Here is a 24,246-nt window from a genome sequence, read left to right as displayed (position 1 = left end):
TTTTATTTCAATTTTTTTACTACAATAGTATTGGCAAGCGAGACCAAATGCCTTCAGGACAGAGTTATTTACCCGATTTCCACCTTTTCTTTAAGCAGTGGGCATCTCTACTCCCTGTCACACGCAGGTCCCCTCGTACCCATCCTCATATTCCCACTTCTGCTCCTCCCACTCGCTTTCCCAACACATCCCACTCTTCCATCCTGGAAATCACCCAGGGACATCCCAGATATTTCATCCTTTTGTGCAGCAAAGCTCCGTGCATCCTCGTTGGGTGCCTTTCTCTCGGGTACCCTATAGCATCCATACCATCCCTGCATCCCATGCCACAAGCCCCCATCAATCCTCCCGCATGTGGAGCCTCGCTGGGGCTGAAAGGAGTGACAAGCCCTTTGTCCTGGGTGTCTGCTCCTGTTTTTCACTGCCTGTTGAAACCCTCTATTTTTTTTTTTCCTGAAGCAGGTGATAAGCGTTTGACTGATTCCACCGAGCAGGCAGGGATGAGCCATTCAGGCTCAATTGACACCTAAAGGAATTTGCATTAAGCACTTTGAACTAGCCGGGCTATATTTTTTATTTTATTTGAAAACCATCATCATCTGTTTAGCGAATTCTTGCATGAAATTATGTCCCTAATAGTTGGCATTATCCTATCTGTGTGTGGAATCGCTCCTAGTGAGCGGTGCTGATTTTTCCGAGCATCTGTGTTGTCTTGTGGCAGAAATTAGCCCTGATACTGCTGCTAACTCTGGTTTTGGGGGGCTTGGATTGGGGGGGTCCTGTATTTGGAGATTCTTAGGGAACAAAACTTCCCTACTAGATGCACGGGGAAGGCATAAAGGTTAAAACACTGGCCCAGGTTGGCCAGAGAGCTGGTGGCTGAACCATCCCTGGAGACATCCCAGGCCAGGCTGGACGGGGCTCTGAGCAACCTGAGCTGGTGCAGATGTCCCTGCTCATGGCAGGGGGGGCACTGGGGGAGCTGGGGAGGGTCCTTCAACCCAAACCATCTGTGATTCTATGATAAGGGTAAAAATGAGCTTTTTGGGCCATACAGGGGGTTAGGGGATGGTGAGAGGTGACGGAGCAGAGCAGGGTGTTGGGGGGATGCTGGATCTGCAAAGGCTGAGAATTTGTGACTTTGGAAAGGATTTGGGGTCTGTCTCCATCTTGCTGGTGGGGAGCCTGGCACCCCTGTGGTGAGGGGGACTTGGTGCTTGCAGAGCCCCCGGCTGCCTTTTGCAATGGGGACAGGGCTGGGATGAGGATGGAGAAGGGACCTGAGGCTCCCAGAGTGGCAAAAAAAAGATCGCTGGGGTGTTCAGACTTGGGGACCTGCTCCAAATCTGTTGGGAAAGGAGCCCTTGTCCCTGCAGTGATGCTTTTCCTGCCATCCCTGGGGCTTGCTGTAGCCACCCCAGGCTGTCTCCCAGGTTTTGGGGGGCTCCTAGAGAAGGGCTGCGTGTGGTCCCCTTTGCTCCCCACAAATCCTTTAAAGCCAGAATCAAAAATAACCGGTACGTAACCAGCTCCCCGTTCCCCCCACCCGGCTCTTCGCAGCCTCCCCCGGCGCAGGCTGGAGGTTCATTTCGGTGCTTGTCCAGCTGTGACTGGAGGAAAATGCTCCTTCCCGGGGCCGGGAGGTATCGGCACCATCTAAATAGCCCCTTCTGCAGCTTCGCAGAGCTGCGCTGTGAATTCCCTTCCACTGCCTTTGCTTCTCCATCAGCGTTTCTGTATCATCACCAGGACGTTTTAAGGGGAATGTTTGCTTTTTCCACCCCCTCAGCCAAGTAGCCGAGAATTTGCCGGCTTCTGGAGAGGTCTGAACTGGTGTTTAATGGGAGGATGAGCAAGGCCAACCCCCCTGAGCATCGAAGCGAGTCCAGCTTGTGTCGTGCGCTGGACTTCGGTTCTTCCCAATCCAGCCTGACCCCCATCCAGGAGGGGGGTTCTGCTGCTGTCTGGGGGCTTTCTCCATATGAAAATGGAATTAAGCTCGTGTTCTTCCTTGAATTTTTTTATTTTTAATTTTTTTTTTTTTTAAATATCCCCTTTTTTGCTTCCGCTGTTCTCGCTGGGTCTGGGAGCCTGGCAGGGGGGTGATGCCCAGCAGAGCATGGGGCTCCTCCTGCCCCCCAGGTGTGAGGTCTGGGGGCTCCAGGTTGTGCTGGGGGCGTTTAGGTTGTGAGGGCCACGATGCATTTCCAGCACACGCTGTTTAACCCCTTGTATGATGCTGGCGTGGGTAAAATAAGGAAAAATGGAAATGTGTGCCAGAGATGAGTGAAACTGCTCCCAGGAATTGGAAGGTGAGGCTGGGGATGGTCAGGAGGTGTAGCCCCCTCTGGCCATGGGATTTACACCTTTATCTCCACTTATTGCTTGAAAAGTGAGAGACCTTTCACCCTGGGGTGCTGCAGTGCAAATGTGTGGATGCAGGAGGTCAGTGAGGAGGGATCTGTGACCCCCCCATGGCAGCAAGTACCTTATGTGGTTCCTCATCCTGCACCCCTGCTCTGAAGCCCATGCAGCAAGGGTGGCATTTGACCCTCTTTTTGCATGAGCAGCCCCAAACGAGGCTTGTTTTACATGGCAGGTTTGCTCTATGCCCCACTGGCACCCCAGGTACCTTGTCCCCAAATTGGTGGCTGGGGCCACTTTGGAGTGGCCAAGAGAAGATCACAGAGAAGCACCGTGTCACCTCTTGGGATGTCTTTGCAGCTCATTATTTGTGCCCTCTGCTGCTTTCAGGACTTGTCCTTTTCCAGATTTTGGGTTATTTAGTGTTTTTACCTTTTTCCTGTTGCCTTTGCTGGAGGATGGGGTAGAGATTTGCTCCCTGAGTGCACCACCCAACTGTCTGTGGTGCTGGTTGTCCCCAACACTCTGCCGGTTGGGGACAAAACCATGGGGAAGCCAGCAAGGGGACAGCCGTGTCCTCTACGACCCAGCCACATCTGCCCCTGCAGCTCCCCCTGGGCTCCCATGGGTGCTGTGGCCTCATCCTGCCCCCGTGCTGGTCACCCACGGAGGGACAAGCTGCCGTCTCAGTCTGTTTGAGCAGGACCCAAAGCCTGGGGGCACCAAGTGCTTGTCACACCCAGAGAGGTGAAGGTGCAGGTTTGCTCTCAGCACCCCAGGGACACCTCGGGGGTCCCTAACAGCTGGGACACTGCTGTCCCCAATGTTGGGGTGCTTGCAGCAGGATACCTTGTCCCTGCGATGCCCCTGTGGCAGAGGACTTGCCAGGGCAGAGGATGCTCCTGCTGCAGCATCCCACTCCTCTCCTTTGCGTTGGGGAGGCTTCAGTCCCTCCTCCCCCCACTTTGGGACATGGAAAGGGGTCAAGGCCATGGCCAAACAGACAGCCGACCCTCGCTGGTCACCCAGTTGGCTCATGGTGTTGGTGTGTATTTATTATTTTTTTTTTTTCTCCTGAAAAAACAAGGAGAGAAAAAAATATCTCTCTGTCCAAAATCACTCATCCTTCCTCATAATGAGAGCTGTCACCAGCCCTGCTTGGCAAGGAAATGATGCTCGCGGTAAATATTTGGTCTGGAACTGATTTATGGGTGGAAAAAAATGAAATTAGTGGCTAATCATTGCGTTGCAGGAAGCATTTTGGGCCGAGCGCCGGGGCTGAGCAAGCGGGGAGCTGGGGCTGTGCCCGTGCTGGGGCTTCGGCAGGGATGCTGCGGTTGTGCCGCCGGGTTGGGATCGAGCGGCAGTGATGGAAGGCTCGGACCAGCTTCGGAGGATTCTCCTCACCTTGGTGCTTGGCAGATTTGCTTTAGGGACGTTAGGGACAGCTCAAATTCCCCCTGGCAAGGCGTGACATGGTGACCATCACCCGCAGGGCTGCTGCTGCACCGGACCCCCATGGGCTCAGAGCAAGGACGGTTCTTTCATTGGACCTGGCTGGAGGCATCACCCACCCCAGCACACCCAAAAAAGTCATTACAGCCACCCTAAAGGCAGCAGCAGCTTTTCCTGTGCGAGGAAACAATTAGCTTATTAATTTTCTCCTGCTCAGGCGGGCTGGGGTGCGCAGCACGATCATTTCCTATCGCCTGGCGCGGCCAGATGCCCGGGGCGGTGGGAGATGTGCGGCCCTGGGGAGGATGCTCCGCGGTCCCCAGCGCATATCTGAGCTCGGGTGCATCTCCGGTTGACATTACTGGAGCAATGACAAGAGAGCGGAACCTGCTGCCCATGGACAAGTGTGTAGGTGTTTGCAGGAAAGCAGCTGCTGGATGCAAAGAAAGTTTTGAGAGTGAGCAGTACCAGGGTTTGTACTTTCCTGATTTCCACTGCATCGGCATTGCCCAGCTCTGGTTTGATTTTGGGGCTCTGGGTTTCTCTCCTGGGCTCAGCTGCGGTGGTTGTGGAGGTGCCGGGATTTGCTCCCTTCCCCCTCTGCTCCCACGTTGTGTTTTTTGCCTGATTATAACCATATAAGCAGATACCGAAGGCAGCAAGTTAAGTTAAAGTCTGTAATTCAGTCACGCATCAATGCTGACGGTGTCACCTCCGAGAAAACCATCTCCAGCTGTTTATGAGCTGTGAGCAGGAGCGTCCTTGATGACCATGAGCTCTCACGTTGTCCACTCCATGCTCGTATGGGTCTCTGCCCCAAATCCTCCAAATCTCCAAAAATCCTGAGCTGCCTTTCCCTGAGGCTGCTTTGGGGCAGGGCAGAGGATGCTCCTCTCCACTTCGTGATGTTGCAACGTGGCCCTTTTCAGCCAGGTTTTGCAGGAGGAAGAGCTCCCAAATGCAATGTGCTCCTTAATGAAAACTGTCACTTTTGGTGATGGGGAAGAACTGGAAGTTCTTGTAGGTAAACGGGTGTAGTTCTCACATCAGCTCATGGGGCAGCACAGTATTTCCCTGGGTGAGCAGCTTTCCCCACCGTGCCACCGGTCCCTCGGTACATCACTCCTCCCTCCCTGCCTGCAAGCAAATCCCCCCTAGATTTCTTGCCCTTCACTTTTCTCTCATTTTTTTTTTCTCTCCTTCTTCCTCCCAGAGTCAAGAAGAAGAACAAGCCCTTGAACCTCAAGATCAACAACAGCGTGGGAAGCTGTGAGAACATCCCAGCGCAGCGCTCCCCGCTCCTCTCCGAGCGCTCCCTCCGCTCCTTCTTCGTGGGGTACCCACCTTTTCTCCCCTCCACACCCCCTGTCCACACCGAAGCCACCTTCTCAGCAAGTAAGTCCCAATGCCACCCCCCAGGTCCCCTTTCCATGGGGTGGGTGATGGTTGATGCCTGAGCATTGATAGTCTGGAGGGTGTTGGTCTCTTCTCCCCAGGAACAAGCACCAGGACCAGACAAAACGGCCTCAAGTTGCACCAGGGGAGGTTGAGGTTGGATCTGGGGAACAATTTCTTCCCCAAAGGGCTGTGGGGCATTGGAACAGGCTGCCCAGGGCAGTGGTGGAGTCACCATCCCTGGAGGGGTTGGGCAGATGCGGAGATGAGGTTCTCAGGGTTAGTGCTAGAGTTAGATTATGGTTGGACTTGATGATCTTGAGGGTCTCTTCCAACCAAAATCATTCTATGATTCTATGAAATATGAGCTTGGAAAATTGAATATGTCTGTCTGTATGTATATAAAACCACTGTCATATTGAATATTGATTTATACAAACTGATATGCTCCAGTATCGCAATAACAGGGGTGCAGGAGGGTGGCTGCAGTTGCTTGGAAAAGCCACAAGCCTTCCCGTGCTGCCTGGGTTGGTGACACCAGCTGGTTGTCACTTGAGAGTGACTTTTCCAAGGGCTCCTTTGTGAAACCAGCCGTGGCTTTTTGGACCTCTCCTGCTCGCAGGGTTTTCAGCCGGGTGTCGTGGGTGACGCCGGCCCCGATGCCAACAGGTCTGGTGACCCCAGCAGCTGGGTCCTGTCCTGCCTGGGGCCATTTGTCCTCCTGCAGGAGATGCTGGTGGTGGGACACGATGGGTTTGGGCTGTTGAGATCACCCAGGCTGTTGGGAGAAGCAGCATTTTCCCAGTCTCGGACCATGTGCCCTGATTAATTCTGCAGGAATTGAAGCTTTTACAAGCCAGGCGTGACTCTCAACCTAAACAAAACCCTCCCAGAAAATGTGTGGCAGCTGTTGGGAGTGATTTACATGCCAAGAGCTGTTGCGGAGAGGCTGAGCTCCCTTTGCCTCTCGTTACTCAGCTAAAAACTTCCTCTGACTCCATATGCTGGCTTATTTTCTGCCACCTTCCCCTCCCCAGACTTCTCCCTTCTCTTTACTTACCCAAACCATGGTCTTTCCGGCTCGTTTTGGGTTCTTCTAGTCATTCTTACCGCTGGGCTCCTGGCTGAAGAAGGGGTTTGCGGGCAGCCCCCCTCCCTGCCCACCCAGCCCCCCGGCACCGCCACGTTCTTCTCCTCGCCACGGGAAGTGGCACCGAGACGGATTCACCAGCCGAGCACCAGTTTGTGGGTACCGGTGTGATGGGGAAGATCCTTTGCCCTGCTTTCATCCCTCTCCCATTCCTCTGAAAGGCAAAAAAAAAAAAAAATCACAATTCCTGTCTTTACTTTTTTTATACCAATCATCTGCTGTTTAGGATTGTTGATTGTCATCGAGCCATTTCTTGGCATTTTTTTGCTCCCCTTCCATTGGCTTTGAGGACAGTGGGACCTGGCAGGAGGTGTTATTTCTAGAGATGTCCAACTACTCGACCCTGGCAGAGCCAGATTTGCCTGGAACGAGGGGTATTTTTGCATCACTCTTCCCTGCCCTGGCAACAGCTGAGTTCAGCTTGCAGCCCGAAACGATGGGGACCAGCGGACCAGAAACTAAGAAATAAGACCCGTTCTCAGCAAACCCCCGCCATGTCTCATTGCATTAGGTTCTCCTCACGCGTCAGCCTTGGATTACATCCCGTGGTGTGATAACCTGATGTAATGTGGCATCACAGGAGCGCGATGCGATGAGAAGTGATGGGCCATCAAGTGACTAACGCTGCTGGAGAGGCATCTCTTCTCATTTTCCCTCGGCCCTCCAACTTTCTTGGCTGCTGCGAATGTTTTTTGCTGGGCTTGGTGTGATCTGTGGAGAGAGGGGCTTGCTTGCACCGGATCCCTGTTGAGAGGTTTTAGCGTCAGCGAAATCATTTGGTCCTTGCAGGCTCAGCATCTGTGCACTGAGCGACCCTCGCTCTTGGGAAACCCTGTGGAAAATTTGATGCGAGGCAAAAAAGTCCCACTAGATCATACTGTTTCTGTCTCTCTTGTTTTTCTGCATCATTTCTGTACTGGTGGCCTTGTCCTTGAGCTGCATTCTGGATTTCTGTCATGTTCCACGTTTGCTTTTCTGGTTTGTGACACTGTGGGACGAGCGGCCGCATCCTGCATGTGGCTGAGCCCTGTGGGGAGAGGGATGGGGTTAATGGAGCTTGATGCCGGCTTCATTACCTTGTGGGGAGAAGATGAGTTATGCCGAGTGGTGCAGAGGAATGTTTATTTGTGTGATGGAGTAGATGTCTCTACAGCTTTCCCTGTGCCTGGCATTGGTGTTGTGGGACCTGGGTGGCTTCTCACAGCTCCAACATATGGTGCTTCACATGTTTTTGGGTCCCCTGCTCTCATCTTGCTGCAGTTCTTGCTGGTCCAAAGTACCAGGGCTTGGTGTTATGAGAAACGCTGGTCATGGTTTGGGGTTCCCATGTCCTGGGGTGCCACTGTTTCTCGTTGCCTTCTAAGTGTGATGGATTCCTGTGTGCTACTGGATGAGCTCCATGGGGCTCACCGTGCCCACCTGCATCCCAGGGACCTCCCTGTCCCCATCCCCATCCTCGAGGCACAAATGTGGTTTGGCAGCCAAGTCTCTTCTCCCAAGGAACAAGCGCCAGGACCAGAGGAAACGGCCTCAAGTTGCGCCAGGGGAGGTTGAGGTTGGATGTGGGGAACAATTTCTTCCCCAAAGGGCTGTGGGGCATTGGAACAGGCTGCCCAGGGCAGTGGTGGAGTCACCATCCCTGGAGGGGTTGGACAGACGGAGATGAGGTTCTCAGGGACATGGGACAGTGCCAGGGCTGGGGAACGGTTGGACTCAATGATCTTGAGCATCTTTTCCAACTAAAATAATTCTGTGATTCCAAGTTCTCCCCAATATCCCACCTCTATGACTGCAAGTACCTAAACTTTTATGACCAAAAATGCTTCTTCCCTTTTTCTTAGTACTGCAGCACCTGGTACGCTCTAGATTGATGTGGAATTACATCCCTGAGCACCGAAACAACAAAATGTTGTTGTTGTCAGCTTGAGATGCAGGAGCAGAGCCTGGTGAGCCCTCGGCCACCCCCCTCTCTCCCCGCTGTCTCTCCGTGATCTCTTCTCAACAGCCAGCGCGTCTTGCTGCTTGTGGCAGGAGCGTGTCCCCATCTGTGTCACCTCTGGTCCTGATCGGATGCGGGTTTGGATGCTTCTCTCTTATTTTTAACAGCCCGATTGCCCTGATGGGAATAGATTTTCACAGACGTGAAGCGAGAGCGCCCGGGCTGGCAGTGAGCTGCAGAAGGAGCCTCTTTCTCCTGCAGCACAGATCTTGCTGGAGGGGTAAAATTCCCTTCACGCAGGGCCAGGATCCCCGTGAATTTTGGTTTTGAATGGAATTTTTTCCTTAGCAGCCCCTTGAGGGGAAGCAGAACGGGGGAAATGAGGACTTCTGGGGTGCCCTTGAAGTCTGAAATAGCCCAGCCTTATGGTTGAGGGACAGAAAATGGTTTGTCTGGCTCCATACAGGACCCTCTCACGGTGCATCTGGTCCCTCCTGGTGAACCAGTGACCACCAGAGATGTATTGTTACTTTGAAATAGGATTTGGAACTCAACAGCCCATGAGTTAATGGTTGTACTTGATGATCTTGAAGGTCTCTTCCAACCAAAATGATTCTATGATTCTATGACTTGGCTACAAGCACCCAGAAATCAAGTTGGATCTTCTCCTTTTTATTGTCCAGGCTTATGGTCTAGTAGGTCCTGTTTGTGTCTTGGTTATCCGGGTGTCCTGGTGGCATCTGGCATTGCTCCTGGGCTGTGCCTTCTGCCTGTCCTCTCCCTCTTGCAAGGCCAGCCAAGGCACTGTCACCCTGTACGTCCAGATCAGGTCACCTGCTCCAGGATGGGCCAACAATGTTGTTTCCATCCTGGACTATTGAAAACCAAAGTGGGTAGAAGGAAGGACAGAAGAGTCCATGCATGACTTTGCTAGGACAGAAAAATGAGCACCCGGGCACATGGCTGTGCAGGGAATGTCCTCGCCGCTGCCCGTCCTCCAGCTGGTGTCCAGCCCTGCAGAAGAAAAGGAGCAGCCAACGCAACCCAACCCAAGACCTTGTGTGTACCAGGAGAGAAAAACCCATCACCTGTTCTCAGTGGTCCATGAACTGAAGGTCTGTTGGAGGCTTCGTTGTGCGAGGACATCGCTGAACACCTTTGTGCAGCACACAGCGGGGAGGCTCTTGCTGTGGCCTGAGAGCGAGACAGGAGCCATGGAGCATCCCTTGGTACATGGGGATGTGAACAGTGACCTCTCAGAGCTTTTGTTTTGTCCCTCGAGAGCCCATCACAGCTGTTTTAATGTGGTCTCTGGTGATGCCCACCTCCCCTCTCCAGTCCCATACGTCAGCTCTGTCCTACGGTTGCCTTTGGTGCTTCTCTGGCCACGTCCCTGGTGGGTCACATCTCCTGGATCCCAGTCCTGGCTCTGCCTCTTTGTGACCAAGGAATTTGCAGTTTATGGCATGGTCTTTCTACCCTAAACAGCAGCCTGGCTATGCCTACCTGGGCCTTGCGTGGTGAACCGGTGATGGCCAAGCAAGTGGCAAGTGCTGAGGTGCCACCAGAGCTCCTCGTGTTTCTTCAGCCCCTGAGCATCTGTGAAAGAGCCCTCAGAAGGGCTGGCACTGGGTAAGTACGGCTGGAGAAGAGGTGTTCAGGGTAACATCCAGTGGATCAAGGAATCCAGGAGCCCTAAATCCAGGATGAGGCAGGACTTGAGAGCACGATGCCAGTGTTCAGGGTGCCAGGGTGCACGTACCATTCCTGTCCCCCATGCTGGGGGTGGCTTCATAGGGCGGAGACTTCTCTTAAACACTCTCCCAGCTCAAACCACCTTCAGCAGGGGACTTCCCAATTGGGACATCATTTTTTTGGTGACCATGAGTGGGTTTTTTCTTCCTGCAACCTTCCCTGCTACCAACACAAGCCATGGTATGACACTCCAAAGCTGTGTTGGCAACCCAGATGGGAGCTTCCCACAGCCACATCTGGCCACAGCTGGCTGCCTCACTATCGGCAGCGGAGGGTTCCCCACCCTGGCAGTGCTGTGCGGAGCCGGAGAGCACAGCTTTGTCTGGGTAAAGCCTAATGGAGCCTGCAAGGCTGTGAATTGGGGAAAAAAAAAAAAATCACAATGCGAGTATTTAAGCCAGCGAAGTGACTGAACGTGACATTTCGACTGGATAAATAGGACTGTCACGCTGCAAAGAGGAACTGCCAGGATTATAAAGTGACTCTCTTTTCTTACTAGAGAGACGCTCTGAGAAGAGCTCAGCCTCGTTCGGCTGCTCTGGATGATCCCCTTGGCAAGGGCTGAGGTTTCCTTTCGACCTGCCCGATTGTCCTTCTACCCACAGCAGGGACACTGTGGGGATGTTGCTGGATTTGGATCTGGCTGTGATTTTCGTGCAGAGTATTTGCCATGCACATTAATGGAGGGGGCAGGTTGACCCTCTTTTTAGCTTGAATCTTGCATGGATTTTATATCCTGAGGAGGGAAAGCTGCTGGTGCTGCTGCTCCAAGCATTGATGCAGCTCTATTTGGGGATCTCTCCCATCCTATTTTGGCCCTAAAACCAGCCAGAGCGAGGACCAAGGTGTCTCATGGAGGGACTTTGCACCCTTGGTGCACCTTTTGCTGCAGAGCAGCTCCTCGGTGTGCTTGGCTCTCCAGTTGGAACTGTGTGGGCAGGAACCTCTGTCAGCATCCCCCATCACCATCATGATATGTCAGGTTGGCCAGAGAGGTGGTGGCTGAACCATCCCTGGAGACATCCCAGGCCAGGCTGGACGGGGCTCTGAGCAACCTGAGCTGGTGCAGATGTCCCTGCTCATGGCAGGGGGGGCACTGGGGGAGCTGGGGAGGGCCCTTCCCACCCAAACCCTTCTGTGATTCTGTGGTATGGTCCCTGGGTTGTGATTTTTGCCTGGGGATGGGCTGATAGAGATACACCCGATGCTGGACCTGTCATGGTTGTCTTCTAGGTGGTTGTTGAACTGTTTTGGGAGGAGGCTGCACCCTAGCGTCTCCCCATAATCTCCCCAGGGGACTCAACTGTCCCTGGGCCAGTGCAGGGGTTGTTTTGGTGGCTGCTCGGGGCAGACCTGGGTCTGTAGGATGTCTACAGACAAGTGCAAAGTCTCCTGGCCCTTCCTGAGCTTCACGGTGATTCATCCCAGGACGCTTTCCAAGTTCACTTCCATCGATTTGATCCACCCCATTCATAATGCGAACATTGCCTGGCGCTGTTTCTTGTAGTAGGAGGAGGAGGGTTTGTTTATCAGGCTGTTGCCGTGATGGATAATGTGTTCACACCAATTCGCTGGGCATCCAGAAAGGTGCCAGGAGATGAATAAAGGGGGATAATGTGCCAAAACACGGTTCCTATCAATGCAGTTCAGCTCGGTGAGGGTGCTGGGGCTTGCTGAGGGCATCGCTGCCCTCCTGTCTGCCCCCAGGGAGGGCAGAACCCCAAAATAAATGAAATAAGGGAGCTCTGGCTGCTCCTCTCCAAGCAGGAGATGCCCAGACATCCCATCTCCTGGCTGGGGAGCAATGGACAAACATCCGCACCGGCAGCCGAGAGACACCGAGACATGTCGGGATGGCAGCGGGGGCCAGGAGGGCGTCACGGCCGAGGCAGCATCCCGGTCCCCGTCACCTCCGAGGTGCGCGGGTGTCACTCAGGGCCCAGCGGCGGCTGTCACAGCTGCCTGTCAGCGCCGGGGCGCGGGCGGCAGGGCTCCGCTCCCGTGTCGCCTGTCAGGGACGCGCCGGAGGCGGCTGTCACCCCCCGCCCGGGCGGTGTCCCCCCGGCCTCGCTCTCCTCCCGGCACATCTGATCCCGTCAAACGGCAGGTGTTGACTCGAGGATAAGCTGTGCCGCGGAGCAGGAGCCACGACCTTTACCGGCAGCGAGGGAGAGCACGGAGGTTTTGGGGTGTCCAGGTGGAGGGGGATGTCCCCCAGCATTGCGGGGGGGTCTGTGCTGCTCTGCGAGGATTGATGTGCTGGGTGGTATTTAACAATATCATGATATTAGGGAGGAGGGTTTAGGCTTTTGGGCGCTGCTCCAGGTGATGGGGAGACAGGAAAGTGATGGGGGCTTGGCTGGGGGGTCCCCACTGGGCTGCTTGGTGGGTACCAGCTGCATCCTGCCCTGGGAAATCACACCCATGCCCATTAACCACCACCTCAGGGGAGGAGACGGGGGGAAAAATAATCCTAAAACTGCCCTCACGCACTTGTGTGGAGGGAATGATGGCTGAGAGTGCTGTGATTTTTAAGCCAGAAAGGAGATTGTTGGTGATAAATGTATAAGTAATGACTGACACCCGGGCAGGGGGGGTCGGGAGACATCAATCGTTGTGGGGCAGCTCGGGGTCGGCAGCAGAGGGATGGAAAGAGGGATGGAGTTCGGGGGGAAGCGGCTGTTGTGTTCCAAAGCTCGAGAGGGGTCAACCCGTCCCGTCTACAAGGTGTTTATATACACACACACACACACATATATATATATATTTTTTTTTTTTGCAATTACCTCTAATTGTGACGATTTGGGGTTTTGGATGAGAATATTCCTTCTGGGATGCTGCATATCCACCTTCCCTTTGGGCATCACCCCATTTAATATTGCACAGGAAAAAACAGCTTTTCCTCTGGGTGGGCATCTCATGCGTGCAGGTTAAAGGGGAGAATCCCCAATTAACTCCAAAGCCCCCCAAACCCTTGGGGCTGTTCCCCATGGCGGTGGGGGGGCCTTTCCCTGCCCTCCTGCCCCGCTTTGCTTGTTTTCCCTCCCGCAAACAGCAGTTCTATTGTTAAACACCATGATCCTTCACGTCTCTCTCTCTCTAATGAACATAATTAGCCGTGAATCACGTAGGTCTCATTTTTGTTAGGAGGTTAAAATTCCCCGATACACTTTAATACATTTTTGCAGCGAGCACATTTAGAAAGTAATTAAAAGGCTCAGCCGGCTTTGCCTACATCCCCTCTCCCCCTCCCCAGGATGGATTTAATTGAGGCCAGCTGAAAGTTAGTGGAAATAAATTGTGGCTGATAAAGCAGAGGTTGTGATTGAATTCTGCACGAGGAGCTTGTTCTTGCCCGTGTGTTGAGTTCATCAAGGAGCGGTGTTGAGGGGTGGGGGGGAATTTATTAGTGTGATGTGATTTACTGATGAGAAAATTATGTTTAGGGAGGAATAGTGCTTGCGTGTGAGGGTCCCACTCATCAGAGCATCATCTGTGGGGCTTGGGGACATCTCTGGGTGGCTGCAGATGTTGGGGCAGTGGGAAGGATGCTGGTCCGGGAGCCTGGGGTGGGTTATCTCAAGGACTGGTGAGAAACGAGTGTCAAATGTATTGGCACGGTGTTGGTGTAAAACAGCCAACCTGGAGCTGGGGGCAGCAATTACCTTAATTGGCTTTGTAGCCCATCAACATCTGAATTGCTGGCTGTGCCTGGGGGGTGCTCAGGACCGAGGTGGTGGAGTAAGAGAAGGAGTCAGAGCAGCTGTGGGCGGGGGGTGTTGGAGATGGATGTTTTTTCAGATGCTCCCAAGACTTCTAAGAACCACCGAGCCGCCCCGGCGCTGGGGCATGTAAATGTAACCTTCAGAAAGAGCGTGCAATTAAAGCGCCCTGCCGCCCGCTATATTAAACCGGGATATTAAAGCAAACAACGGTTCTCCCTGCTTGCAGGGATTGTATCGAGAGCTTGTTTGGCCAGGGATTTGCTGGCGTTGGGAGCAAACGGCCGGGCTGGCAGCTGGGGCTGAGTCCTTGTGCCTGGGAAACCTCTTGAATTGAAAATGCAGTGTTTGAACCCCCGGGCTGAGCATCCCAGGGGCAGGACCTGTCCCATGACGGGAGGAGGATGAGGGTCCCTGCCCTTGCTGAGGCTGAAGGGGGACGTGCAGTCCAAGCACAGCACTGGCATGGCTGTGCTGCTAATTACCTGCCTGCTCCAGCCGGCACTAATTAACTTACCTCTTTTTCCTTGGCCGGCCAAGGTCCCGTTACCCTCTCTCCTTTTACCTCAGAAGGAGAGTGTCCAGGCTACTTTTTACTCTGCTCTTGTATTTCAATACGAGTTAAATTGCCTTCCCAGCGGGTGCCACTTGGCTTTTTGTTCAGCCGCAACCGCAAGACATGATGTCTTATTAATAAATGATGCAGTTGCTGTTTCGGCTGCGCTTTGCCTTTCTTGTTTGGACATCGCGATAGCTTTGCAATCCCGCCCTATGCGTGGATGGGTGTAGCACCCGTGGGGTGGCTGCAGCACCTCCCACCCTGGCCCAAACTGGGTGCTGGGGGGTGTGATGCGGGGGGCAGGAGACCTGGGTTCCCTACAAAGCCAGAGGCCTCTTGCTTTCCAGAAAGGGAGCCCAGAAGAGCATCTCTACAGGGAAATATTAGGCAAATCCTATTTTTTTGTGTGTGTGTGCGCGCATCCTTTGCTCCCCTCCCCAAAAGCCTGAACCTTCGCTCTTGCTTTTATTACACCCGATGGTTTTCCCCGTCTCTCCTCTCCCCACAGATACGCTGTCAGTGCCTCGCTGGTCCCCGCAGATCCCCCGCCGAGATCTGGGAAACTCAATAAAACACAGGTACGCTGAACCCTCCCTGCTGCTGGGGATGAGCATCTCCCTCTGCATCTCCAGTCCAGGACGGGGGGCTCGGGACCGCTCCCCCTGTTTCCCATGCTGGGCTGTGCTGTCCCACAATCCCATTTAAATTCCATTTCGGTTCAGATTTGGTTTAGATAAGGCTTGAGCTGCTATCAATGAAAGCTCTATCTAATCCGTGACCCTGGCAACCTTCAGCAAATTGCCCGTCTCTGGATTATTGCCCTTCCGTATCTCCCACCAAAAGAAGCACTAGAAATGTCTTCGGTGCTGCTATTCCATGGGGCAGCTGCTCCTCTGATGGGCTGGAAACTTGAGTCCCCAGAGCAGGGAGATGTTTTGGGGGTTCTGGCCGCAGCCTGGGGTAGGTAAAACCAGGGGGCCACAGCGAGCTGGTGGCTAATGCCCATCTGGGATGGCTTGGAGCAGGCTTTGCCCTTCTGGATAACTCAGATTTGCGCTTTGGCATCCCTAGAAGATGCCTTGACACCTGCCACAACGTTTGAGGGCAGCAAGGAAAGGAAAAGTGGGAGCTGCGTAGATAAGTGTGGCTGGGGAGATATTTCTGCAGGAGCAGGGGATGGGGCAGAGCAGCTTCTTCTATTCCCAGCCGCTCTCTGTGATTCTTTCCGCAGGTTTTCCACCAAGTACTGGATGTCTCAGACCTGCACCGTCTGCGGGAAAGGAATGTTGTTCGGCTTAAAATGCAAAAACTGCAAGTACGTCGCAATGCCGGAGCGGTTTGTGTCGCTCCTTAATGTCGCGAGGGGGATAATGAGGAGAGCCGAGCTCGGGCACGGGGAGATGAACCAGCCTCTCGCCAGCTCAGCCTCGCAGGAAGCTTTAATGAGATGTGAAATTGGGCGAAGAACATCACAAAACAGGGCTGAGCTTGGGGCTGCGTGCTGGGGATGGGAGCGGGGTCCTCGGGGAGGATCCTGCTGGCACCAGAGCTGCTGATCAGACGCCCTCAGCCCCCCGCTCGCTGCCCCCCTGCAGATGCCCATGTTGAAGGGTTCCATGTGGAATTATCTGTGGGAGATGGGGATGGATGCGCTGGGCCGGGGGCTGAGCAGCTGGGATGAGAGCATTGCCTGCCAGCGGGGTGTCCAGGCAGCCGATGGGTTTTTTTTCCCCAGCTTTGGGCTATATCCTCTATTTTTTGCATGAGCAAAAGTCTCGTGCCTCTCGATTTCCGGGCAATGTTGTGGCACCGAGAAGCCAACTCACCCCTCACTGCAATGAAGCTGCGATGCAAAGGAGAGGGGCTGTGCTGGCCGTAAAATTGGGCAGAACTGGGAAAAGATAGCGAGGCAGAGGCTGGGGCCACTCATCCTGCTTTAAATCCGGCGCAGTCCCAGCTCTTGCACCGTAGCGTGCAGCCATCAGCACTTAATGAAGTTGCTTCTGGAGGCACGATTGCCTTTCCAAGGGATGGGTGCTGGGAATATACCGATCAGCTGCCGGTAACCGCGTTAGCCAGAGCTATCGAGTGATAACGATCGCTGTTGCCGTTGATTAAATGCTGATGAGTTAGCAAATTGGGATTTAAACCTGGACGAGAAACGCCTGGCTACTGCGCAATTGGTGGTGGTTTTCTGGAAGTGCTGTTATCAAATATATATATTTTTTTAAAGCAGCAATTCATGTTGCGTTAAATGCTCAAGCAACTGGAGGCTTTGCTGCCCGTGATCCCTGCCTGGGGCTGGTCCCCGAGAGGGAGGAGGGATGTGATACTGGGACCTGCGATGCTCCGGCTGTGTCGGTCCTGCTGCTGTAGTCGCTCAGAAAAGAGCAAATAAATCCCCCAGTTGTAAAAAGTTCCGGTGAACGCAGAGTATTTATGTTTGCCGGCTTTGCCGTAGCTGCCGGTCCCGGCGCTGCTTTCCCCAGGAACAGGAGGAGAACGGGCAGATAAAACAAACCGACCCCTGATCCCTCCAAGCCTTGAATACCAAATTAATCTCTGCCTTCCCCTCTAGGAACGGCTTTGTAATAAAAGCAAACACGCGCGGCTCCCGAATTTTCATTATTCAGCTCATTGACTTGTAGCTGCCGTCATCTTCTTTTTTTTTTTTCATCCTTTTACCCTTGTTTTTTAAAATCCTTTCCTCTCCTTTGCGTTTCCCCCTCTTGGGTCTCCCTGTTCTGCTGGGGCGTGAGCTGGTGACTTGTTTCCATCCCTAATTAAGAAGGAACGGGAACGTTTTGGGGCGTGGGAGCCTCCTTATGCCTATATGCATGACCCGGGGGTGAAGCCCAACACAGACTCCTGCCCTGGCTCCGCGAAAACAGGCAAAGCTCTGCAGAATATTCACCATAGCTGTAAATGCTCTCATTTATTTTTTGTTAAATGTCCTGGTAATAAAGCCAGGAGGGAAAGGCATAGGGGCAGAGATTCATCGGGAGCCAAAGGGGCCGGTGCAGCCACTGCCCCCAAGTTTAATTAGGTATAAAACTGCGTTAGTGCTGGATGGTGGTTATGGGGAAGTGGCTTTCCCCTGAGTGTGGGTGTCTGCTCCTTTTATTGCATTTTATTTTAGAGAGTGCAGAGAAGGGAAGGGAGCTGGGGAAGGGGCTGGAGCACAAGTGTGATGGGAGCGGCTGAGGGAGCTGGGGGTTCAGCTGGAGAACAGGAGCTGAGGGGAGACCTTCTGATCTCTGACCTGCCTGAAAGGAGCTTGGAGCCAGGGGGGGTCGGGCTCTGCTCCCCAGGAACAAGCGCCAGGACCAGAGGAAACGGCCTCAAGTTGCGCCAGGGGAGGTTGAGGTTGGATGTGGGGAACAATTTCTTCCCCCAAGGGCTGTGGGGCATTGGAACAGGCTGCCCAGGGCAGTGGTGGAGTCACCATCCCTGGAGGGGTTGGACAGACGGAGATGAGGTTCTCAGGGCCATGGGGCAGTGCCAGGGGTGGGGAATGGTTGGACTCAATGATCTTGAGCATCTTTTCCAACCAAAATGATTATATGATTCTATGTCAGCTGAAGTTGGCAGAAATTACAATTTTGGACATTCTCAAGCTGGCTGGTGGGTGCCTGGTCCCCCACAGCTGGTGGAGAAAGGGGGAGCTGGGCAGCTCCCCTTGGTTTGGGGGTTCCCACACCCCTCCATGGGAACAGATGAAGGACCTGCAGCCCCTGGGTCCTCCCAGCCACCCGTCCTGATCCTCTGGGACGTGCCTCCTCACAGATCCCACCTGGAAAGATGCTCCTTATCTTCCTCATCCCTGTACTCACAGCCTGGGTGGGTTGGGAACTGAGGAGCTTCCCAAGCACAAACTGCAGAACCGCAGGGATCCGTGACAACCAAAATCATACATCAAGTCACCTTCCTGGGTGGAAAAAGGGTCCCTGGTCCTCAGCGATGCTCCCTGCCCTGAGCTGCATCCCTCCGCCGTACCGCGATGCTCTGCGTCCCCTTCGGCCTCGCTCCTCACCCCTTGTTTCTCTGCTCCTTGCCAGGCTCAAGTGCCACAACAAATGCACCAAAGAGGCCCCTCCGTGTCACCTGCTGATCATCCACCGCGGAGGTAAGGGCCTTTCTTCCCCCTTCTGCCTCCGTGGACGTTGCCACCAGGTAAAACTTTCAGCAGCCCCCCGGGGCGATTCGGGAGCCTGAACCCCTCGCTGGCGCGACCAGAGGCTCCCGAACCGCTTTTGGGCGCTCGGTGAAAATTTTACCCACCCGTTTTTTCCGCTTGTAGGGAGACGAACTGTTCGGGGCGAGGCAGATTTGCATTGCAAACCACTTCCACCCACCCTTCCCCTGCCTCCTTTTCTTTTCAGATTCCCCACCGCACGGGGTAAGTGCTACAGGTTTTAGCCTTTTGCTACCGTCCGAGAGCCAAATCTCGACCCGAAATCTCCCGTGTTGCTGTCGGTGCATGGGGGTCCCCGCCACGGGGATGCGGCCGTACCCCTGCGGATGCTCCTGGTCCTTTTGGAGCCGCCTTATCCCGCTCTCCTCCCGGGAGAGCCCATCCTAAAATCCACAGAGGAGGGAGAACTTTGCACCAGGACCACAGGCGTCGCTTCCCACCTCTTTTCTTCCAGATTTTGGCCAAGTGCTCCCCGTCGGCCAGAGGACTGTGACTGCCTAAGGGAAATGCTTCCAATCACCATTGCCTTGAATTTTGAGCTCTTAAGGCCATTACTCTGTGTTAAATACCACCAAAAACATACTCAGCGGTTTAATCCCGGGGAAATGCATTGCGCTGGTGGCATCTCACAGAGATGCTGTGGCTCGGAGGGGGACAATTTTACAGCCCTCGCACTGCCCCCCATGCCCTTGCTTGCCGCAGATTTGGGTGGAAAGGGCTAAAGATCCCCCCGTCGTGCTCTGAGCTGCTGCAAACCCCAAGCAAGAGGCAGGGAAAGCAGCATCCTGCACTGCTGGGGCTCCCAGGATGGGCAGAAATTGGGGTTTATGGCCGAGGTCTGTGACGTTGCAGGACACGGAGCTGCCCGCTGTGTAATTTAGCAGGGGAGCAAGGAGCGGTGCGGCTTTGGGGTGGCCTCAGCATCCGTGAAAGGGGCCCCGCCGCCAAAAGAAAAAAAAGCTCTTAAATCCACTGCCTTGCAGCTGGCCTGTTCCTGCAGGCTGGTTTTCCCCCCCCCAAAAATCTCCCCACCAAAAGCAGGATGCTCTGAGCTGACTCCTTCCTCTCACCCCAAAAAACTGCAGCAAGGAAGAGGACGGTGTCTCCTCCTGATGCGGCTGAGTCCCCCTGGTTCGTGGGGTGGCCACGGTGGCTGCTGAGCCTCCCCAAATTGCAGCCCTTTGGCCGGGGGGGTTTGCATCCCACCACAGGGGGCTTTAAGCCCCCCAACATCCCTGGGGGGTTTGGCTGTAGCCTGGGTGCAAGGGGGAGCCCCAAATCTCGCTGCAGGAGCCAGGTGGCTGGAGGTACCAGGGGATTTATTTGGAGAGCGATTCCAGAGTGGTTTGCAAGTGCAGGGTGACCCCAAATGCTCCTTCCAAGCTTTGACGTCTCTCCATCTCTCTCCCCCCACCCTCCATCCCCTTTTTTCCCCCACTCCTTTCCCTTCTTACTCCAGCAAGGTTAGTCCGGACAGAGTCGGTGCCCTGCGATATCAACAACCCCTTGCGGAAACCCCCCCGGTATTCAGACCTGCACGTCAGTCAGACGCTCCCCAAAACCAACAAACTCAACAAGGTGAGCGGCTCCCTCAGCCCTGGACACCCTCTTCGCACCCACCCCCTGCCCCGCATCGCCATAATATCTGCGGCTTTTGCTGGTTCTTTGCATGAAGCTGCTCTTTTTATGGACGCTGGGGGCAAAGCTGGTGGCGTTTTCAAATGTCACCCAAGTCGGGTCACTTGAGCTGCCCCTGGTTTCCACATGGAGATGCTCCTTGCAGCAGCTTTCCCAGGGCACATCCTTTGGGAGCATCAATCCCGTTTTCTGGGTGGAGAGTAATTTCGTAATAAAATAAGGAATTTAAAAGCAAAAGGGGCTGTGCCCTGACCTTGTGTTTGGAGCAGGAGAGCACCGATGGGTTGTCCCCAGGATGTGGCATCTCCCAGCCCCTCACCTCGCAGGTGTCCCCATGGGTCTCCAGGCTTTGTGGCTGATGCTTGTATCACTGTGTGGGTAGGAGCTGCTTAAAAACCTGCTTGGGGGCTTAAATTAAAAAAATAATCTTGTGGACCGGTGCTAGTTCAAGGAGCAGAGTGAGGGCGAGCTTGTGGGATGAGATGCTCTGCAAAACCTTCACCACTTGGGTTTCACAGCATGGGTTGCATCCTCCGAGGTTATTTCTTTTAAAAAATAAAATGGGATCAGCGCTTGCAAAATACCCCATGTCCCACCGCTCTTGCTCCGTCGTGGCCTCTCAGTCTCCAGATCTAAGCTGAATCTGTGGTGGTTTGAGGTCTCTGCTACCACCTGAGGCTTCCGTAAATAGTAAGTTTATCGTTACAAATAAAACAAGCCCAGAATTTGATTGTGTCGCTGACAAAGCTGGTCAAGCCAGACCCAACGGTGCACCTGGCTGCCTTGCTGCTGCCTGGCATTAATAGCAATAAAATGGCAAGGAATTATTTGTGATGGAATTTAGAGCTGGTTGCCTTCAGTGGAAAATTTCTCGCAGGTGCCTGGAGCTGGTGCAGGGCATATATATATCTATATATCTATATATCTATATATTTGGCTTTGACCTGAGCATTCCCGTTCTAGTTAAACTTTCCTCTATAAATGTGCTTTATGCAACAGGGCCCACTTCTTACTTTGATGTTTCTACAAGCACTTCTTTAGAGATACCTTGTTCTCTGTGAATACCATTGAAATCTTATTGTTGGCGGCCTTCAGTGTTGGTTTAAAAAAGAATTTACCTAGCCAAGATTGCCATGTGTGTCAGGATGACCTATAGATAGTAAAATGTATGTGGGTTTCCTGGAAAGCCCAAATCATTTAAAAATTAATCAGTTTGGACAAAATGATCTGCTGGGGGAGGCTCATGCAGATTTTTCTAACCTGGGAGGGAAATGCCATGAGTGCAGCTGTCTGGAGATGGGAGAGCTCGGTGCTGCTGAGGGTCAGACCCTGTTAAGGGCCTGGGAAGGCTCTGGGGAGACCTTATTGCGGCCTCTCCAGACTTAAAAGGGGCCCATAAGAAAGATGGGGACAGACTTTTGAGCAGGGCCTGTTGTGATAGGACAAGGGGCGATGGTTTTAAACTAAAGGAGGGAGATTCAGGCTGGACATGAGGAAGGAATTGTTGGCCCTGAGGGTGGTGAGAGCCTGGCCCAGGTTGGCCAGAGAGGTGGTGGCTGAACCATCCCTGGAGACATCCCAGGCCAGGCTGGACGGGGCTCTGAGCAACCTGAGCTGGTGCAGATGTCCCTGCTCATGGCAGGGGGGGCACTGGGGGAGCTGGGAAGGGCCCTGCAACCCAAACTGTTCTATGATTCTATGGAAATGTGGAACTGGGATGACCTGTGTAGCTCCTGCTTGTCACCCAGGGTCCTCTGCACTGGAGCACCTTGGGGTGGCACTGGCCATCACTGCTCTCACCAGCTCCTCTCTTCTTCTCCCCTTCCCCACGTCTTGCAGGACCACATCCCGGTGCCCTACCAGCCAGACTCCAGCAGCAACCCCTCCTCCACCACCTCCTCCACCCCATCCTCGCCGGCCCCGCCGCTGCCGCCCAGCGCGACGCCCCCGTCCCCCCTGCACCCGTCCCCGCAGTGCCCGCGCCAGCAGAAGCAGTTCAACTTGCCAGGTACCGTCAGCTCCCCACCCACCCCCGCGTCTGCCCGGTGAGAGGGGCACGTGCCCTGCGGCGTCCTCAGGGTGAGGATCTGCTCCTTCTGCTTGCCTGCCTGGATTTACACTGGGATGGGGAAAAGCTAGAAGCAGAGATGAGCAGCAAGGATGAGTTTAGGATGGATCAGGTTGGGAGGGAGCTTGGGAGTCTCTAGTCCTGCTTGAAGCAGGGTTAGAGCTCAAGGCTTGATCCAGTTTGGTCTCAAACCTCTGAGGGTGGAGCCAGCACAAGCCCTGTAGGCAACCTGCTGTGCTTGAGGCTACAAAAGCTTTCCAGGCATGACTTCTCCATGGCGTGTGCCCACAGTGTTGCCTCGATGGCCAACGAGAAACAAGGTCTTACCCCTCCACAAGGGTAACTTGAGTTGACTTCACTGTCTTTGGGGTAATGGGCCTCCAACAAGCTTTTTGGCAGCACTTGTGGGGTGGCAGTGGGGAGTAAGTGACGCTGGGGGTATCTGATGTAGCTTGTCCCACTGGGTCTTGTCTGGGTCCCTGGGCCCCACCTGCTCCTGGAGCTCAGTCTCTTCAGTGATGGTGGAAGAGGCAATTTGGTCGCAGTGGCTGCAGGACGCAGGAGTTACATTAAACGGCCAAAAAAGCTCCTCCTGGCCTGAGGACATGCCGATGCCTTTGGGTTGTCCATGGGGCCGTGCTGCTGCTCCAGGGAAGGTCCTTTCCTGGAGATGAACATCTCAGCATCATTCTTTGGAACACTGAGGAGCTCAACTGTTTGGTCGGTGGCCTTGAGTCTCTTTGATGGGGCAGCAGCCGGGAGATTGGGTCCCTCCTGCATCTCAGCACCCTCAGGGTTAATGAACTTGTCCAGGTAGGGAGGAGGGCTGGGATTGCTTCTCCAGAGAAACCAGGTGGCACCTTTGTGCTCTGCTGGTCCTGCCACGTCGTGGTGATCCCTCCCTTCTGTCTTGACAAGCCTTCAGCTAGAGAGGAGGAGGAGGACGAGGGACACGAGGGGGAATTTGACTGACAGGATCCATCGCCACAATAACAAACATTTCCAAAAGCTGGGGAAAAAAAAGACCACCACAAACCCGAACAACATGTGTCCTCATGTGCCCGGAGAAGCTGCAGCCACTCACAAGTCTCGCTTGCTGGAGTAGCTGCGGTTCAGCCGAGACGTTGGAGGTGTGAGAAAGACAGCGGAGGAGCTGCGAGGAAGCACTGAACATTGCATGGGTTGTTGTTTCCGTGCCAGTATCACCAAATTCATGGTGGTCCAGCCAGAGCCGAAGCATCCTGACATCTCAGCAGTGTGATACGTGGGCTCACAGCAATTAACATCCCCAAAATGCTCACTGGGCAAGCCTGGACCCTGTAAAGGGACAGAGGGTCCAGAGTTTGGTGACCTCGTCATGGATCAGTTCTGGAGCAGAGACCTCCTTGCAGGTCTTCTGAGATGTTATCTCATGTTGTTTAAAGCAGAAACCACAGAAGTAACCCCTGTAGTGGGCAGCATCATCTCCTTATGGGGACCTGGACCTGCTGTCACTGTCACCACAGCTCCTGGAGCCCCTGGCACGCTTGCCCGGCTGCCAGGGAAGGAGCGGGGCAGGATCAGGCCCTGGCGGCTCTGAGGGGGTGGTTGCTCCCTGTGTTCATGAGCAGAGTCCCATGGCAAGCAGGAGCCGCTCTGACACAAAGCAGGACTTAGCTGTGCTTTCATCTTCCCTCGCGGGAAGTTCTCCATGGTTCATCTCATCAAGATGGTCATCTCGGGGATTAGGATTTGAGCTTGGAAACTGCAACACGGTGACCTTTTTTCTGCCAGAATTAGCTTTGAGTCTCCTTTGATCTCGGCTCAGGGGTACTCGGGTCCCACTGCAGAGCTGAGGTCGGTCTGTGGGGTCTCGAAGCTGGAGAGGAAAAGCTGAGGGATGGTCTTTGGCACCTTGAAGCTTAAGGAAGAGGTGCCTTCTGAGCTGGTGCCAAGTTCTGGTGGCCTCAGCAGCTCTGTCTTACTTCACCCCCACAACCTGCCTGCCCAACGTGAGTCGAATCAGC

General features: G+C 54.1%; 1 protein-coding gene across 1 annotated transcript in view; it reads left to right on the top strand.

Annotated features, from left to right (window-relative positions):
- KSR2 (kinase suppressor of ras 2) overlaps positions 1 to 24,246 on the top strand; it is an 80,466-nt gene that overhangs the window by 25,248 nt on the left and 30,972 nt on the right. The window contains exons 5-10 of the mRNA XM_065646495.1: positions 5,033 to 5,214; positions 14,848 to 14,917; positions 15,571 to 15,654; positions 18,398 to 18,471; positions 19,994 to 20,112; positions 22,012 to 22,180. Coding sequence (XP_065502567.1) covers positions 5,033 to 5,214; positions 14,848 to 14,917; positions 15,571 to 15,654; positions 18,398 to 18,471; positions 19,994 to 20,112; positions 22,012 to 22,180 — 698 coding nt within the window. The remainder of the gene's footprint in view (positions 1 to 5,032; positions 5,215 to 14,847; positions 14,918 to 15,570; positions 15,655 to 18,397; positions 18,472 to 19,993; positions 20,113 to 22,011; positions 22,181 to 24,246) is intronic.

This window comes from Caloenas nicobarica, chromosome 16 (assembly GCF_036013445.1).
Source record: "Caloenas nicobarica isolate bCalNic1 chromosome 16, bCalNic1.hap1, whole genome shotgun sequence".
NCBI lineage: Eukaryota > Metazoa > Chordata > Aves > Columbiformes > Columbidae > Caloenas > Caloenas nicobarica.
This window is presented reverse-complemented; position numbering and strand designations above follow the sequence as displayed.